The sequence below is a fragment of the Arctopsyche grandis genome, chromosome 12 (assembly GCF_051622035.1).
Source record: "Arctopsyche grandis isolate Sample6627 chromosome 12, ASM5162203v2, whole genome shotgun sequence".
Taxonomy (NCBI): domain Eukaryota; kingdom Metazoa; phylum Arthropoda; class Insecta; order Trichoptera; family Hydropsychidae; genus Arctopsyche; species Arctopsyche grandis.
The window spans coordinates 21,701,334-21,718,722 of record NC_135366.1 but is presented as its reverse complement, the minus strand read 5'-3'; the positions used below and the strand labels follow the sequence as shown (position 1 = coordinate 21,718,722).

At 32.9% G+C, this 17,389-nt stretch overlaps 1 protein-coding gene across 16 annotated transcripts in view; it reads left to right on the top strand.

Annotated features, from left to right (window-relative positions):
• Positions 1-17,389, top strand: part of Rbp6 (RNA-binding protein 6) — a 1,062,622-nt gene that overhangs the window by 394,345 nt on the left and 650,888 nt on the right. For all 16 annotated transcript variants that reach the window (XM_077443424.1, XM_077443421.1, XM_077443419.1 and 13 more), the window contains one exon: positions 15,136-15,217. In XM_077443424.1, coding sequence (XP_077299550.1) covers positions 15,136-15,217 — 82 coding nt within the window. The remainder of the gene's footprint in view (positions 1-15,135; positions 15,218-17,389) is intronic.

Genomic DNA, 17,389 nt, shown 5'->3' with positions numbered 1-17,389 from the left:
GTTAACACGTCTTTAAAACGATGGAGTTAATTAATGTCGCCATATTTCCACAATGCGATCATTCAAGTAACATTCGAGAAGGTCTCGCGCGATTAACCTCTTGTAAACCTCCTTTTATGCAACTTTTTACGCCTGTAGCCGTCAACCCGTTAACCACCGGCTGTAAATTATAGTCGGAAGTCCGGTCAAGGAGTAGTAACAAGAAGTCGAAGCAGCCACCCGTTAAGACCCCGCCCGAGTGCATCTGAGTGAAAAACCGTTGATAAATAGCCAGGGCCGCACCGAGGACAGCTCTCCCGGCGACATATTATCATATTATAATGTATTATATACATATATTCGACCGCCCCTCCCCCCTCCCATCCCCAGCTTTATGGCCCGACCCTGGCGTATTATTAAAATGAAAACGTTATTCGAATTTACGAGTGTGCAACGCAAGCAACCGGAGAATTTTCATAAGGAGACGACGCTCTCGGCTCTCGTTCCTCAGACTAGGGGTGCTATGGGGGTGGGGTTGGATGTAAGGTCGTGCTGGATGAACCATATCGCGAGCGGATTAGCCTGGTACCCATATTTCACAACTGCATATTTATTTATGCAACATATTGCGCGGTGTGGCCGTGCCTCAAGGACTCGAATTCTTAGAACTCCCGTGCACGTTCGTTGGTTTTGAGTGGCGTTCATATCTTACTGCTTGTATGTACATATATTAAGAGGTTCGTTATTTGGTAGGCTTGCCTTGGAATGATTTTGAGATTTATTATATGAACGTTATGTACGATGTACGGTACGTATGTACGGTTGTACGTAAGTTGGAAATGTTGTAGTAATGAAAAGTATGGATTTGCATTTATTATTTAATATGTATGGAATTGATACGATGTTGATATTTCAATATTATCTTTGTTGCATATTTATATGATGTTGCAGGGGTGAGTAAAAGTTGAGAAAAAATAAGTTAAAAATGGAACTTTACTAGAAAACTTTGTAGTCTTTAGTTAATTGAAAGCTTTTGATCTGCATAATGATAATTGAAGAAAAAAATTTATGGAAACTTGCACAAGACAAAAGTTCTACTTCCGGCTGTCGGATCTTATTAAAAATTTTTTTTATTACTAAAATCACTATCAGTATTATACATATTAAATATCAAGAAAATAAAAATAATTTAAAAGGTCGAAATAAAATAATGAAGTATTGTTTTTTAAAAAAATATTACTTTTGTTTTACAAATTCTAACCAAAACTTTATCAGCTCTAAGTTAGTACATAAAGAATACAAATATAAATTTAGCTTGATACGTTCAAGGATGTGGACAGAATAGTGGCTACAAAATTCTGGACCTTTCTAAGAGGAAAAAAACCCATTTCCGGTTTATTAAATTTAGTGAATTATTTATTTTCATTACATTGATACAAGAACATGACTTTTTTCGTGAAGATTACACGTGTTTAAGGGGTCGACAAAAATAGTGGAAAAAAAATCGAACAAGAGTAAACTGCCACTTTCGGTTGCCAAATTTTATAAATAACTTGGTATTGAGCTTAAACTTGTTCGAGTGCAATTGTTTAAAAATAAATTGCTCGAATTTCTATTCTCTACTCGTAATGAAATCTGCAATTTATTTAAAGTATAATATAAAGATTATTTTTTATAATAATTATTATAGAAAGAAACATTTGTCTTATTCAACTTAGGGCTATACACATTTGATTTACCGGTTTTCTGGAAATTTGTTTTCGAGCAATTTAACTACATAGAGTTCTAATATCAACTATGTATGGTACATATGTACATATTTTATGTCGTATCAAAGCCCACACTTCATAAAAGGCACCACTTCTTTCCAAAGCAAACCATCTTTAGACTCCAATCCAAACATCCAATAGGCAAACTTGGCAAAAATTTTATTCCCAAAACGACCAAAGTTGGTGTGTTGCAAATGTGGCGATTTTAACGCGAATTTCGCCCGAGCACGTCACCGTTTTCCGTCGCAATGTTTATAAAGGAAACACTATCGAGTCACGAACTGTCTACCCCTTAACAACCGAAACGAATTGCCACCCACTACCACCCACCACCACCCACCGCACTACTTATTTACACAAACTGTACCCCACCCCCTTGAACACACACACACATACATCAGATTTTGATTTATAGCAAGGTTGACCGAGGACGCACGGTTGCACAATGCAAGTCTTTCGACATTTTATTCATATTTCATGCACGTCACATAATCTATCTTAGTTATGCCTCCTCGAAGCGGTTGTAAATTTCGTTTATGTCCCGGTTTCCCTCTCCCCGCGTTCTCTTCGGGATTTTTGCTGAGGTGCCACAATTTATTGCGAGTCTTGGGAAGAAAGATCCCGAACTGTTCCCTTTCTCTCGCCCGCGGTGAATTTATTTTCTTAACGGTGAGACGGTCGACATTAATAAACCAATCGTGTACTACAGGGCGTAATACACCCCGTGCTGGTAATCTTTGTCGTTTGTTTTCCTGGACTCACCCTGCGGGGGGGTGGCACTTGCACAATCAATAAACGATAGGTAGCAAAAGCCTTTGGACGTGTCTACTTACATACTATAAAAGAGTGGTCCTATATACTCCGTGGCTGAACTAAATTCTATATTTTTTTTTATTAAAATAATTTATTTTTTATTATATTTATTATATTACCAGCAGAATGGACTAGAGGTTAACATATCTTGATATGGTCAGTTTGGTTATGAGTTCAATTCACACTAGTTTCTGCTGGCCAGACCTTGGATTGTGACCAGGTCGGTCGTTTCCTATTAGAGTTTGCCACTTTTTCTGATTATCATTGAAACGATTCATCCAAAATTGGTTTTCCCTCCCCATTTCTCTCGCAAAATCTTGAGTTATGTTATTTATTTATATATATTTTAGCTATCAAGCTAATTTAAAAATACATCTTAATTATTATACTTAACTATAAAATTTATAATTAACTTATATGTACTGTCCCTCACAGAGGTGTCTCTTCGCACCTCGCAGGAATACATCCATGTTATATCTCAAGGTTCACCGGTTTTCGCTATAATTGGCGAAAACAGAACATGTGTACTCTAAAATAATTTTCGGGTGCATAGAAAGTGAATTCGTTTAGAATTGGTGGATTATTATGCTATCTGAAGAAACTTTTAATTGGCTTATGTTTAACTATTTATTTTATTATCTTTATTTTAGCTGTAAGTTTCTCTCTGTATATTAAAAAAAATTATAAATAATTCCACGGATTATAAATAATTATTTATTTATATCGTTAAATAAAATAAGATACTAATTTATAAAAATAGTATTTATTTGATCTGATGACTAACAAAAAACCTGCAGTATTGTGTCAAAGTTATGCCATTAGTGTATGTAGTTCTTTAATTGACTCAATAATCGTATCAACTCAAATGATGTTTGTAAATAAAATAGTTGTAAAATAAATGAATCTTTATAAAACGGCAACTATTTTTACTTACCTCTTATTAAGTTCACATGGTTTTAGTGTTAGTGGTCATTTTTTATATCTCTTATTAACTTTTATAAACCATATAAGCGTACATTTTTTACATAAAAAAAACACCTGACGTACAAATCTAAACGAGCAAAGCGCACAAGATACGATGCAATCGACGCGTGCGTCCGATCCGTTTACCGAAAACGTCAATTCGCGTGCGATTTTTTAAAACTAAATTTGCATAAATTATTCCCCGGATATTCAGCTGCAAATTTGGCATCCAGAAAACCTCGTGGTGCAACATGGGGGTTGGGTAAGTGCAACTTTGTAAGTTGCGCGACATGCGAACGTGTCGCACGGTCCACTGGCCGAGCGCCATTTCGCCTAGGATAGTGTGCGCTCAGGTGTGCTCGACTTCCAGTGCTTCCAAATGTTTGACGCGCGCATAAACGAGGACAAATCTGAAGGGGGTGTCTCGGCATACAATGGTGGCGATATTTTATGCATTCGATGCATTCCGCGGTGTGCAGTCTCCCGTCTCCTCCCCGGCTCCGACCCTTCAAAATGATATCCGATAAGAATGCACATGCGGTAAAATTCTAAATTTGGTTTTGGAAATTGCACTCGGGATATAGGTGCGCACATGTGTTGCATTTGCATTTGAGAATATTGGAATCCTTCAGTGATTCCGAATTTAATCTAGTCACGGAACCTTTTGTATAGATTCATATGGATATACCTCGACTGATTTTGAGCCTTTTTTTGTACAATATGAAAGCAAAATTATAAAATTTAATAAAAGCGTGATATACATAGTAGCAGGAGTTACTTTTTTTATTTTATTTGTTATTGATTCTATTCATATTGCATGCTTGATAATTATCTATGTACATATATCTAGGTCAGATAATAGACATGTCCGGAAATACAGAAGAAGAAATAAAGAGGTATAAAATTAGGATGGAGTGATTTTGGACGAATGAATGCCATTTTTAAATCAAAAATGCCACTTTGCATGAAGAAAAAGATCTTCGATCAATGTGTTTTGCCAGTGCTGACGTATGGAAATGAAACTTGGACATTGAACGCTAATATTCTACATAAAATCCAATGCACTCAAAAAATATGGAACGCAGTATGTTTGGCATAACGAGGAAAGACAGGAAGCGGAATATGTGGGTGAGACGTGTGATAAGGGTAGTTGATATAGAGTTAAGGGATTGAAATGGCAAAGCATGGGCCACGTGGCTAGGGCAAAAGGTGAACTAAAGAAATACTAGTATGGTACCCAAAATAATGCAAAAGACCGTAGGGAAGAGTTGTGCAAAACATCCAACATTGAATGTTGAATGGCTGTAGATGATGATAGTGAATTTGTATTGCTAACGTTCGTGAAGTTATGATGCTAATGAAATGCTTTCGAAATCTACATAAGTCCAGTATGCAAATATACGTCAAATTTTATTTGAAATCATTCACTTTGTCTTTGTTTTTGAAAAACTGAACCCATTGTCTCTTTTCATGTACCATTTCCTTTATTCGAACATAATATTTTCTTCGTAAATCTAAACTTTGACTCTAAAATAAGACTTTTAAAACTATAGTTGTAAAATAAAGAGACATCTATGGAGAAATTCGCAGCTTTTAATAAAACGCTGAGCGAAAAATCGAAATCCTGGATAGTTCAAAATTTGCGAGAGAAATTTGGATGTCAATTTTGCAGGAACCGTTTAAATGGAAATCAGATAAATCGGCAAACTCTCATAGAAAACGATCAACCTGGAGTCACAAACCAAAGTCCCGCAAGCAGCAATCAAAGGGATACGAGTCTGTGACCACTTTGTTCGAAAGCATTATATGCTAACCTCTAGTCAATGCTGCTGGTTATATTTGTAATATGAAAGGACATAAAACAGTTTTCATTCTGATTTGTAAATATTAAATTATAAAAGGTTAAGCGATATGCAATGTAAATTTTAGTCGAAAAACAACGGGACTGATTCAACCATGACGTAATTCATTAATGATTAAAATGTGTTTTTATGACAGTAAAAAAGCTAGGTTATTTTGAATATAGTTTTGGTGCTAGTATAAAAATGGTTATTAGAAGCAATACACATAGTATTATAATTGGTTCTTTAAAAGATTTATTTCGCACGAAAAGTTCTCAATGTTGAGATTCGAACAGCGCTGGTAGGTACATTCAAACTGGCGAAATTCAGCCCAGGTCCAGTGCAGCTTTTCCACCTGAAAATGTTACTAAGTAGAAAGACGAAGCCTCAACGAAGAAACCCATTGGAGATTGCGACCTCAAACCTCCTCTATTCCCACCCCTTTCCTATAGGAGTTGGGGTTTACGAAATAAAGTTGGCGCTCCATTCGTGTCCTCCAACAACGACCAACTTCCAATTTTATGGTGGTTGAGCAACTTTACCGCGCCGCGAGCCGATTTTCCACATACGATGCAATTTGCGATTACGTCCTGATAAGGATAAAGGAATATGAACGGTGGGAGGAGGATTTTGGGGTGGCGGCAGGACAGGCCGCTGATTATGCGGAAAAATATTATATCCTACCAGCAAATTTATTCTACGTACAATCTGTATATTATATCAATGCTGATGCCATTAATCTTTTTACTACCAAAGTATCAACACTTTGCTTTAATAAATAATTTATTAATTACTTCAAATGCAGTCAGATATAATTATAAATAGCTAATATTATTTATTTTTTATTTAAAGTTTGGACCATTGTAGCATTACAGGAATTCCTAATGTGCCACAATGGTCAAAAATATAACAGAATAGAAAAGAAACAAAATAATAACAAAAGAAATTAGACATAACAAAAACAAAACATATATGTATTATACACAAACAACACAGTTAACACAATCCCACAAATAATAAGCTATATAATAGCGGATAATAATAATAATTACAAATTATGAAAAAACAACAAAGAAGGGAATGTCTTATAAAAGAAAAAAAGAGAAAGAAAAAGAAATATAAATATATGTATATACACAGATAAAACTACATTTATACATAATCATAAAAAACAACAGCAATTAATAATAGCAGATAACGTAAAAAATGTTAAACATAAGGAATATTATAGAGCATAGTCAATTTATATTAACATTTGGATCGTAATTTAATATATGAAGCTATAAATTTTGAAATGAAACCTGATTTATTTTATATAATGAGTCTTATTGACCGATTGCACTTAATATCATGTAAAAATTGTATTGTATTATGCTCAAATGCAATTGTACAAATAAAATCAATTCGTTCAATTGAATTTTTCACCTAACAAATACACACGCAGATTCAAATTTAATCTTGTCATATTTAACACTTATTGTGCAAAAAAATCCACTAGCCACTGTGCTGGACGCCAAGCGTCCAGTTATAAATATGTGTTTAAAAGTTAAAATAATGTAAAATCTGTGAGGCTTATTATTGTTATTAGCTATAAAGATTGTTTTATAATGCATTGCTAGTCGATTAATTTAAATTAAGTGCAATAAATGAAAAAAAAAATAACGAGTGAAGCAAATCCGTTTTCCACGGCGGATAAATATTTCCCGAATATAATTACTACTGTTAATATTAGGCAAACTTTTTGTTTCGTAATGGTATAATTCGAATCATAAAGACTTTAATTAGCAATACGTTAAATATGAAGACCCTGCAGTTACATACCTATAGTATTTATATTTGGAGAAATAAATTAAATATAAGTGTTAGTCATTCACTATCCATCACAGTGCGGTAATTGTGTTAATAAGCGTCAATTTAAATGGAAAGTATTTAAAAAATTAGCACAAATTATTTAATGAGTTCGAGCGTTAAAAAGCATACGAACAGACAATCGTACGAATTGGCGTTTTTGGAAGGTTCGATATTTTACATTGTAAAGTTTCGAGGTTTCGTCTTAATTGGCACGGTTTCCAAACGAGCTTTGTTTCCGGAAAACTTTCATATTGACTTTTCCATGAAGAAAAGCTCTCGTTGAAAATTCTCGCTCGTTCAGCTTCAAATCGAACAGGTTCGCTCTGACACGTGTCATTTGTTCCCATGGATATTATTTAGCGCGGAGATAGCGTTTGGGTGCCGGGAGCGAATTTTCCGGGAAAAACGGGATACACGCCAGTTCAAAAGTCCCATTGTTATGTGGGCGTCGAACAATTGCAGCGATGTGCATCGGTGCAGCTGCGGCCGCATCGAAACCAGCGCCCCGCTCTGAAACTGCAATTCAGCATCCCATTTGGAAAATGCTGAACTGCACAATTTTGTTTGGCTTTCAAAAACAAAATTAGTTAACCGCCGCAATGAGGCCGTCGCCTATTGTACCTCCCCCTCCCACCCACCACGGCGAATAACCCGCAAAAGACATCAGAATCAGCAAATTCGCTATGCAACGCCATTTGAACCCAAACCATACCGTTTTGCGGTGGTAAATATTTCTATAATACAAAATGCCTATCACACATTTTATAAGTTTATCCTATTCAGATTTAGCAACATTTTTTAAATTGAAATAAATAAATCAAAAACAAATACAATATTAGAACACGCTAACGATCTCGTATTAAGAAATCCCTCACACAGGTCAGCATATTTTAGGTTAAAAAAGTTAGCAGAAATTTGGTTGAGGAGCTAAATATTCGTTTTTAAATTGGTACGTTCCACAGGAAAAGAGAACCACCTTCGACATCTTATTTAACCGAGTTGGCTGAAACTATTGAATCTGAGTTTAGCAAGAATTCAACATTCAAGATGTATGTACATATGTGTGCATTAGGGCACATAGAAAATAGCAAGTTTTGGAATTTGGAATTTGGCTTTAGTTGAAAAAGATGTTTTGTATCATAGGAATATCGTAAAATATAATATAAAAATTCTAAAAAAAAATTATCAGCCCCATAAAAGTTTGCGAATATCGTGATTTTAACTGATTTTCGAAGGTTTTTTTTAATTCAAACACCACTAGAGTAGTTTATTTATTTTATTCAACTTATCGTATATAAAGGGAGTAATTTCACACTATAAAAATCTCACATAGGATGTTTCTTCGCATTTTTAAGGTATGAAAAAAATCTGAATTTTTGTCGCGCTTATCTTAAACGCCAGTACCTAAAATTCACTGGTTTCGATGTACCCTGATTTACATATGTAAATGCATAAATTTATGACGAAAAAACTGATGTTTTTATAAATTTATTTTGTATAATATTATAGTTTATAGAAATCCACTTATGTACCTACATACATATGCACATATATGTATGTTCTATCATTGGGTAATTTAAAATATAATATGAATTTAATATCATCATAACAGTATCCGCTTCAAAATTTAACTTTACAATCGGCAATACCAAATTCTTATATATAATATGTACATATATGTATATTAGATTAAATAATAATCCAGAATATTGATCCATATATTTTCATGGCCTGTATTTGTTTGGTTTGCAAATAGATGATTATAATATCGGTCACTAACTGCTTGACTATCGTCAATTTGTTAAAAAATACTCAAAACAATAAGAAGCTAAATGGCTTTTTATGTTTATCTTCATATATAGTCTACTATTATCACTTTAAAGCTACCGTTTATTGAAAAAACTGACCATTTATCGGTTTCCAATGCGCTTAAATTAATTTACCATTCACCATTAAACTGTCTAGAAAAGTTGCTAAAATCTAATCAAATATTCTACCTTCATCAAGGAAGGCTTCCAAAAGGGTTGCTTCAACCTTAAACATATTAGACATTAGGAAAGGTCAGTTTTATTTATCGATTTAATTTATATTTATCTCTTGAGAAACCTTTAGGCATCCAAATACCACCAAATCGAATGTGTCGACTTTAATCTAAAACCATATTCGTACATATTACTACCAGAACCAGAACAAATCTATCTACATTCAGACCTCTTATCTATAGAGAGGGTTGGGAATTTTTACTACACTAGAAAAGTCCTTTCAAAAAGTGCACATTTTATATTATACATCAGTCGGAAGAGTCTAGAGATAATATTTTCCACCTACGAAACTACATCAGGGTCGACTAAGTGACAGGGGCGTGCTGTCGAAGAGGAGTAGGGGTTGCGAAAAACAGGCGAAAAGTCCCCGCAAAAAATAAATATCACTCCAAGTTTTTGAGACATCCTATATAAATCCATTGAGATGCTACAGGAGTGATTCACGGACGCAAATAAAGTGATTTATAAACGCTCGTCGAGAGATTTGTAAGCGCGTGTGTTAATGTGTCCCAACGATACATACATCAATGTATTATTTAACTGTTCGGTGATGTTTTTTTGTCACGATGATGAATATATATTACGATTAGGATGTGTGTGTGTGGGAATAAAATAGAAGTTTATACTGCGCACGATATATGTATGAGTTATTTTTATTGAAAATAAAATGTGTATGATATTGGTCGTGCGCAGCCACTGCACTGGTTCAGGCAACCGGCAGATAGCAGACTCGATTGGAAAAAGATTACAGAGTATCATTGCGCGATATTTTAGCGTTAAATCGAAAAGGAAGTATTCGCCAGAGAGTAAGGATTACGTACGATGCTGGCAAAGAGAGTTTTGAGAGCATTTCATAAAACTCAATAATCTTTTTTTTTGCACGTACCACTGCTTGTATAAATATTTATTACGTTTCTCAACTTAACTTCGATATAATAAAGTTTTATCGTATTTATATGTTTTATCTGCAATACCCGTAATCGTATTTAGTGTCGTCAATTAACGCACATAGGAATGTGAGTGGTCAATTAGATATAAGTGATTTTGATTTTTAAATGCTTTTTATTATTACGAAATTATGTTCACAATACATCTGATATCTATTTTAATAGCCACTGATCTACTGATCATTTTCTATTTTACAATTTAATTTAATTTGGTTAGTTATCACAGTATTATATTATTCTAATGTTAATCTAAAGCATAATAGGAAAAAGAGCTCAAAAACCTATTTACAATCCTTATAAATGTTCATAATACATCTAATACATAATATTAATTAAAGACTCTCTAAAGTCGATGACCTAAAGCAGATTGTGTTTAGGTAATCTGTGTGTTATACCTAAAGGGTATAGACATTTTGTTTTAATCACCGAGACTCTTCACAAGTGTGTTAGTATGGTTATTAGTGATTCTGTCATAGAATCTCCTGGTTAGTTTGTTAATAATGTCTGTAACAAACGGAATATTATTTATGGATGCAGTTTTTTCAAGTTAGTATATATGGGTGTATTATAAATTATTTTTAGGGATTTATCTTGTGTTACTTGGAGCTTGGAAAGGTTAGAATTCGAGGCGTTATTCCATACAGGTGAAGCATAGGTTAATAATAATAATATTTCATATAAGTAATGACGTTTAAACAGTATTTTTCTCATTCAAATTCAAAAACATGGACATTTAATACTACAGATACATTGAAAATATTACATTAATTTAAATTTAAATTATATAATATTTTTCTTATACAAGTTATTGAATAAAAGCAGGCAAATAAACGTATATATATATTTTTAGGTCGACTTAATTGACATAATCTGTAAACCAAAGATTGATTTTATATGTATTTTTAAAACACTATTAAACAAATCGTTCAAACAATTGCGTAGGAAAAATAATCGTTCATTTATTTTTTTTATTTGAATAAAAATCAACAACGTTCGACGATTGTATCAAACATCTACAGGTACTTATTTATATTATATTATCAAACTGATTTAAATGATTTATAAAATAATTCTCAGATAGCATAATTCATTTGATCCAATTTCGATCCGTCTTAAAAGTGCAAGGCTAACTTTTATCGCAAAAAACCCAATCAAAATGATTTCTAACCTTAAAATCTAAAGTAAATTCGTCAACTGTATTAAAGCATCGAATTTACATAGTACGTTTCTTTTTGAAATTATAATATTATAATATTAGAATTATAATATTCAAAGATGCATATACATACATGTATGTATGTCTGTATTTCAACGCTGACACTATTTTATGAACATATTTCGAATTATGAATAGTTTAATTTACGTACATATAACGGCCATTTACACTACTTTTGACCTCTTTTTTTTATTTTTTTGAGTAATCAAAAAATCAATTAATCAAAAAAAAAATAATAGAAACATGCCTATTGTAGATATCCATAGCATATTAAAAAATAATTTCTCTAGTGCCATAATTGAGGAAGGGAGAAGTCTGATACGTTTGTGTGGACAAGGCGCTGGGATCTAGAGGGCTGTACACCCGAAACCTTAATTTTGTTACCGTTCCTTTCTTCGATATATATATATTGAGTGTATGTATATATCGAGTGAATGCGACAATATATATCAATATATATATTGAGTGAATGCGACAGTTGCGCTTCGACCAGATAAAACGTATTTTAAATTGACAAAATCTAGGTTTTGTATTCTCCTATTTTCTTCTTCAAAACTGGACCAATTTTTAAAAAAATTTCATCATCGGTATGAGAAAGATACTTTCTGTGCATCTATCGGCGTATTTTTTTAAAAATCGACCGTTAAATAAGCACGCTGGACTCGTTTCGTGGGTGTAAAAAAGAGGCGATTTTATAAATGTTTGGCGGCTCCTAGCTCCTATAAAAAATAATTAATCAAAAAAATAAAACGATAGATGCACTCCAATGGTAGATATTCATAGCATATTAAAAAATAATTTCTCTAGTGCCATAATTGAGGAAGGGAGAAGTATAGTACGTTTGTATGGACAAGGCGCTGCTGTCCAGGCCTATTAAGGACTGACTAACCAAAATCTTACAACACGTGTCTTCAAGACTTTATTGTTTTAAAGAAAAGTATAGAAACTCATTACTTTTAGAATTTAAGTAAGTCCGTAATCAGCTCCTATACTGAATATATTAAGAAATCATTATTTTTTATTCAAACCGTTCGTTTGCAATTCTTTATTCATGCAACTGATTTTTATCATCACAGTTAACTTACTCTATTCAACAATATTACTGCCAACATGTACTTTCGTGAATAGACACAGATCTTCACCGAAGCACACCATTGCCTCATCCAAACAAGCCACAATAATCAACATCATTCTACCTATAATATAAAAATCGATAATTTGGTATTGCATAGACCAGTGGGACGTTTCCGGTTACGTGTGCCCGAGTGTTCAAAACCCAATAGACATGCACAGATTGTGAAACGTATCGTTCACTTTGTTCGGTTCAATGGTTGAAATTGTGGAGCTACCAACTGGTGGAGGTACCCACCACTTCCATACATATGGCTGGGAGCTTTTCAGACGTACTATGTAAGAAGCATTATACGGCAGACGCGTTAACGATGGCGCACAAAGGCGCCTCTCCGTTGAGAATTACACGGAGGCACCTTATGTGAGATATGAAATACCGCCAATTTATTAGGCGAATCCCGACGTTACGCTCGACTTCTTCTTTCTGTGCTTTTGCTATCGTTTTTCGAACGGTTTAAATGCGACTTCTTTAGCGAGTTCCCGTTGCCATGCCGCTTTGGAAACTCTTTGCCTTATATCGCGTGAAAATTTAGATGGCGCATCTGTGCAATTTGACGCTCGTTGCGTTTGCTTTGAATGATCAATTCCCTATGCATATGTGTGTGGTTTTTATAACTGGTTTAATTAAAAGTAATCAGATAATATCTATCGTCCATCACAATTTATGGCGAAAGCATTGATAAATTAATATTAAATTTTTAAAAAAATTAGAAAAAAATACAAAAATGTTATATAAGATAACAGAACAAAATGTTTAAGCGTAAAGTAGCCTTAGAAGAAATTATTTATATGACCAAGTATAAAATCTTGGGTTGTACATATTATTATATATTACCCTTAAATCATGTACGTATATATTTTATTTTATTTTTATTTTTACATCGATATACATATACCAGGAAGGCTTGACAGGAAGACCCCAATGCGCCTTCCTGAACTATTAATTACAAAAAATGCAGCATTTTATTATAACATAAATCACTGTATTTCCAGAAGCTGAAGAACACGAAATAACAATTAATTAATGAATTACAATAAATACAGAAGATTTGTGACAACAGGAAAGATGATTTTATTGCCAATTTTGAGGAACCGTTTCAACAATGATCAGATAAAATTGGCAAACTCTGATAAGTATCGATCGATTTGGTGTCACAAATACCCCCAAATCTAACCAGCAGTATGGTGAATCGAACCCACTGATCACTTGGTGCTAAACATACACGCTACCACTAAACCATACTTCTGGCTTTGTAACTATTGAAGTTATTTGAAAAGCAACAAAAAAAAACACATTTTTTACTTATCGGAGCAGAAAATAATCAATATTTACTAATTTCAACCCATTATATTCGAATATGACAATGATTTTGTTGGTATTTTTCCGTTTATGAGATATGAGATATAAGCGTTTAATAAAATGATTTTTTACAGATTTTGACGTTTGCAATTTTTAGCTCAAAGTCTAGTATGGCTACAGTAAAAATAAGTATTGGAAGTAAAAGTCAAAAGTTTTTTCTATTGATTGTGATTTATTATCATTTTTAAATACGTATAATTAATTATCTAGCAAATTTTAAAATTCAAAAATATACTTTTTTACTACACATATTTTTATCTGAACGTTCTAATTCCAGCGGTAATAATTCGAATATGATTTTATTTCATATTCGAATTAAGTGGGTCAAAATTAGTTAATATTGATTAGTCTTCATTCCAATTAGGGTATAACAAAATTATAATAAAAATCCATGTTAAACTTCGTGTGCTAAAAACTTATTAATGATTTGATTTGATAGCATGCTATCTTAAATTGGATAATTATTTAGTCTACAAAGTAGAGAGCAATATGTTGTTATTTGGATGTATTATTTTTGTAAAATTTTAAGCACTTTCGCCTTGAAATCGTAGACTTCGGAATCAAAACTGTGATTTAAATTGGACTTCTAATATAAATCGCTATTTTCAGCTGTAATTTATGTAAATGAGTGACTATTAGTCGCAACTCTAATCTATTAAATAATGGCTGCTTAGGTAGACTTAGGCTTAAATCAAACTAAAGTAAACACATTACGGATTGTATTCGATTAACTTTTCAATTTAGAATATAAATTTTGGATCACAATCGTCTTACCTTTAAAAATCGTCCGTATTTTTACCGAACGGATACGACTATGTCGATAACTCATCTATAGACGGAAAAACTTTTGTGACAGAAGAAAACTGCCAATTTCCCATTTTCAATCTTGGACAACTTTCACGTGGGGTGCGGAGACTGTGGGAGGGGGTTAAGAGATGGGTGGGTTAGCATCCGCCAAAGTGTCCCATTATTTCCTTGAAAAAACCATCCACACTCGTCCATGAAAGTTTGCACACCTCTAGCTCGAGATGAACGCGCTCTTCTTTCAGAAGTTGCCAACCAATTTTGCCAAATTGGATTCGTTCGTTTCAGCTGAACACATTCATCGATAATGCAAATTCACGATTCAATTTATAATTACCAAACGAGCGCTTCGATAGTTGGATTGTCATAATTTATATTTTGTGAGAGATTTATTTTAAAGTTGCATTTTCAATTTGCAGAGAGCCTGCGAGACTACTTCAATAAATTTGGAGACATCACAGAGGTCATGGTGATGAAAGACCCGACGACGAGACGGTCGAGGTGAGTTATTACATACATATTATGACTTTTATTATTAATTCGTACAAACGTACTGTCGATTGCTCTTACGTGTTGCAATTTGCGCACATAGAGGTCATGGGTTTTAAAAATTTAGCTCATTTTGCGTCGGTTAAAATAACGAGTTTGGTTTTAGCGGTTGCAAAATGTTTCGGTCGGTCGTAACGCGTACATGTTTTAAGCTGCAAAAACGAATCAGTCGAATTATATTATTTAGACTGCTTCAAAAGGGTATGTTGATGTTAAGTTTTAATTTTTGAAAAATAATCAAATATGCAGTTTGATTACGTAATTAAAATAACACTGAAGTGAATTCAAACTGAGTTTAAACATAAAACTACCCTGAAATTAAAGATTTTTTGCGGATATGATGAAACCAGATATGCCATTTTACAACAATGTTTTTAATTCATCTTTGTGTTGTATATGTATGTATGTATGCTTTTTAATTATTTTAACAAGAACGGGTTAAGTCGAGAGTCGCACTTTGACATTAACAACAGTTTCGCTTATTATAATCATTTATTATCCAATTATGTAGTTATTTTGATCAAAAAATCTGATGAAAATTGACAGTTGATAACATTATAGTCATACAAAAGTATATACATTTATCACATAGCTTCGAAACAATATGCAGACTGACTTTGAGTCATAAAATCAATTAATTTTGGTTGTGGCTATTTGTAGATACAGTATCAACGAATTGTTGAATATTTGTAGATACAGTATCGACAAATTATTGACTATTTGTAGGTGCAGTACATATAAAACCTTTTCTTGACTTGATATTTTGGAATTTTATATGCTTCGGAGTAAATTTCGAAATCAAATATTACAATAATAAATCAAATTTATTTGTGTTATAAAAGACAGTTTACAAAAATCTATTTATATGCTTAGGAGTAAATAATTCGTCGATCCTCTATCTAAAAATAGTCAATAATTTGTCGATACTGTATCTACAAATAGCAACATCCATTAGTTTTTAGTGTTACAAAGGACATTATTGCTTTATTCAAAGTATTCATAGGTTCGTTATAATTATCAAAAAAACCTTACCAGAATTGACAGTTGATAACGTTTGTCACAATCATTTATATATTTTTCGCATGGTTTTGACACAATACTGCAGACTGACTAAAAGTCATTAAGTCAATTAATTTTTACTATTTCAAAGGACATACATACATATTGCCTTATTAGAAAGTATTATTTCTGTACGAGATATATAATACGTAGTGTAATAATTTCAAATGCGTAGATGCTAATGTATCGTTATGAATAAATGTATTTACATAGTTCTACGGCAAAAAATAGAAAATGCATTATACGTCCTGTCAAATCAAAAATCGACCATAAGTTATCGGTTAAATCGACCTTATTACATTTTGCATAACTTTTCAACTGTATTTTATGTCAATTTTAAAATATGTATAGGTAGAAAAATAAGAAATGTAAGTTGATGATTTTATTTATAAACATATTATAATTTTTACTGTCTTGTGTTAAGATACGTTGTATCTAAGATACTATACGGTTACTTGTACACATAATATGTATATTATATTCCCCGAAGTACTTATTTAAGACGTCTCATTCTTGGTTGGTGGGTTTGTTTTAAAATAGTGCATAGTATTTTTAATACACTCTTTCGATATACATATGTACCTATCTATGTCCATACATTTTTACTTTTCTATTAATTTCGCATTTAGAATTCCGAACGCGCAATAACATTCGAATTTCGGAACGTTTGCGGTCTCAAAATATTTTAAACGGCAAGTTTTTGCGGTTTGTTTATGGAACTTTGGTTAGCCCGAACATTCGCGATGTTGTTGTTGGAATTCACCGCAAAACGGCCAACTTGCTCGACTCGCTCGTTCTCTGTGTGCGAATTTTCCGAGTCAAATTAAAAATATTCAATTGTGAATGCAGATGGATGCACCGCGGTCCCTGTGTCGTCGTTTTATACATTTATAATGATTCAATTATGAGTCTCAAAGTGCAGCCGACCGACTCGCCAATGGAGTTCGTTTTAAAATAAACCATTCTAATTTTGATTTTTCGCAATTCAATATTTGTATTATACATATAAATCTATTTATATTTCACTTTGGGATTATAAGTTTATTTTGAGATTTGATAGTTTTA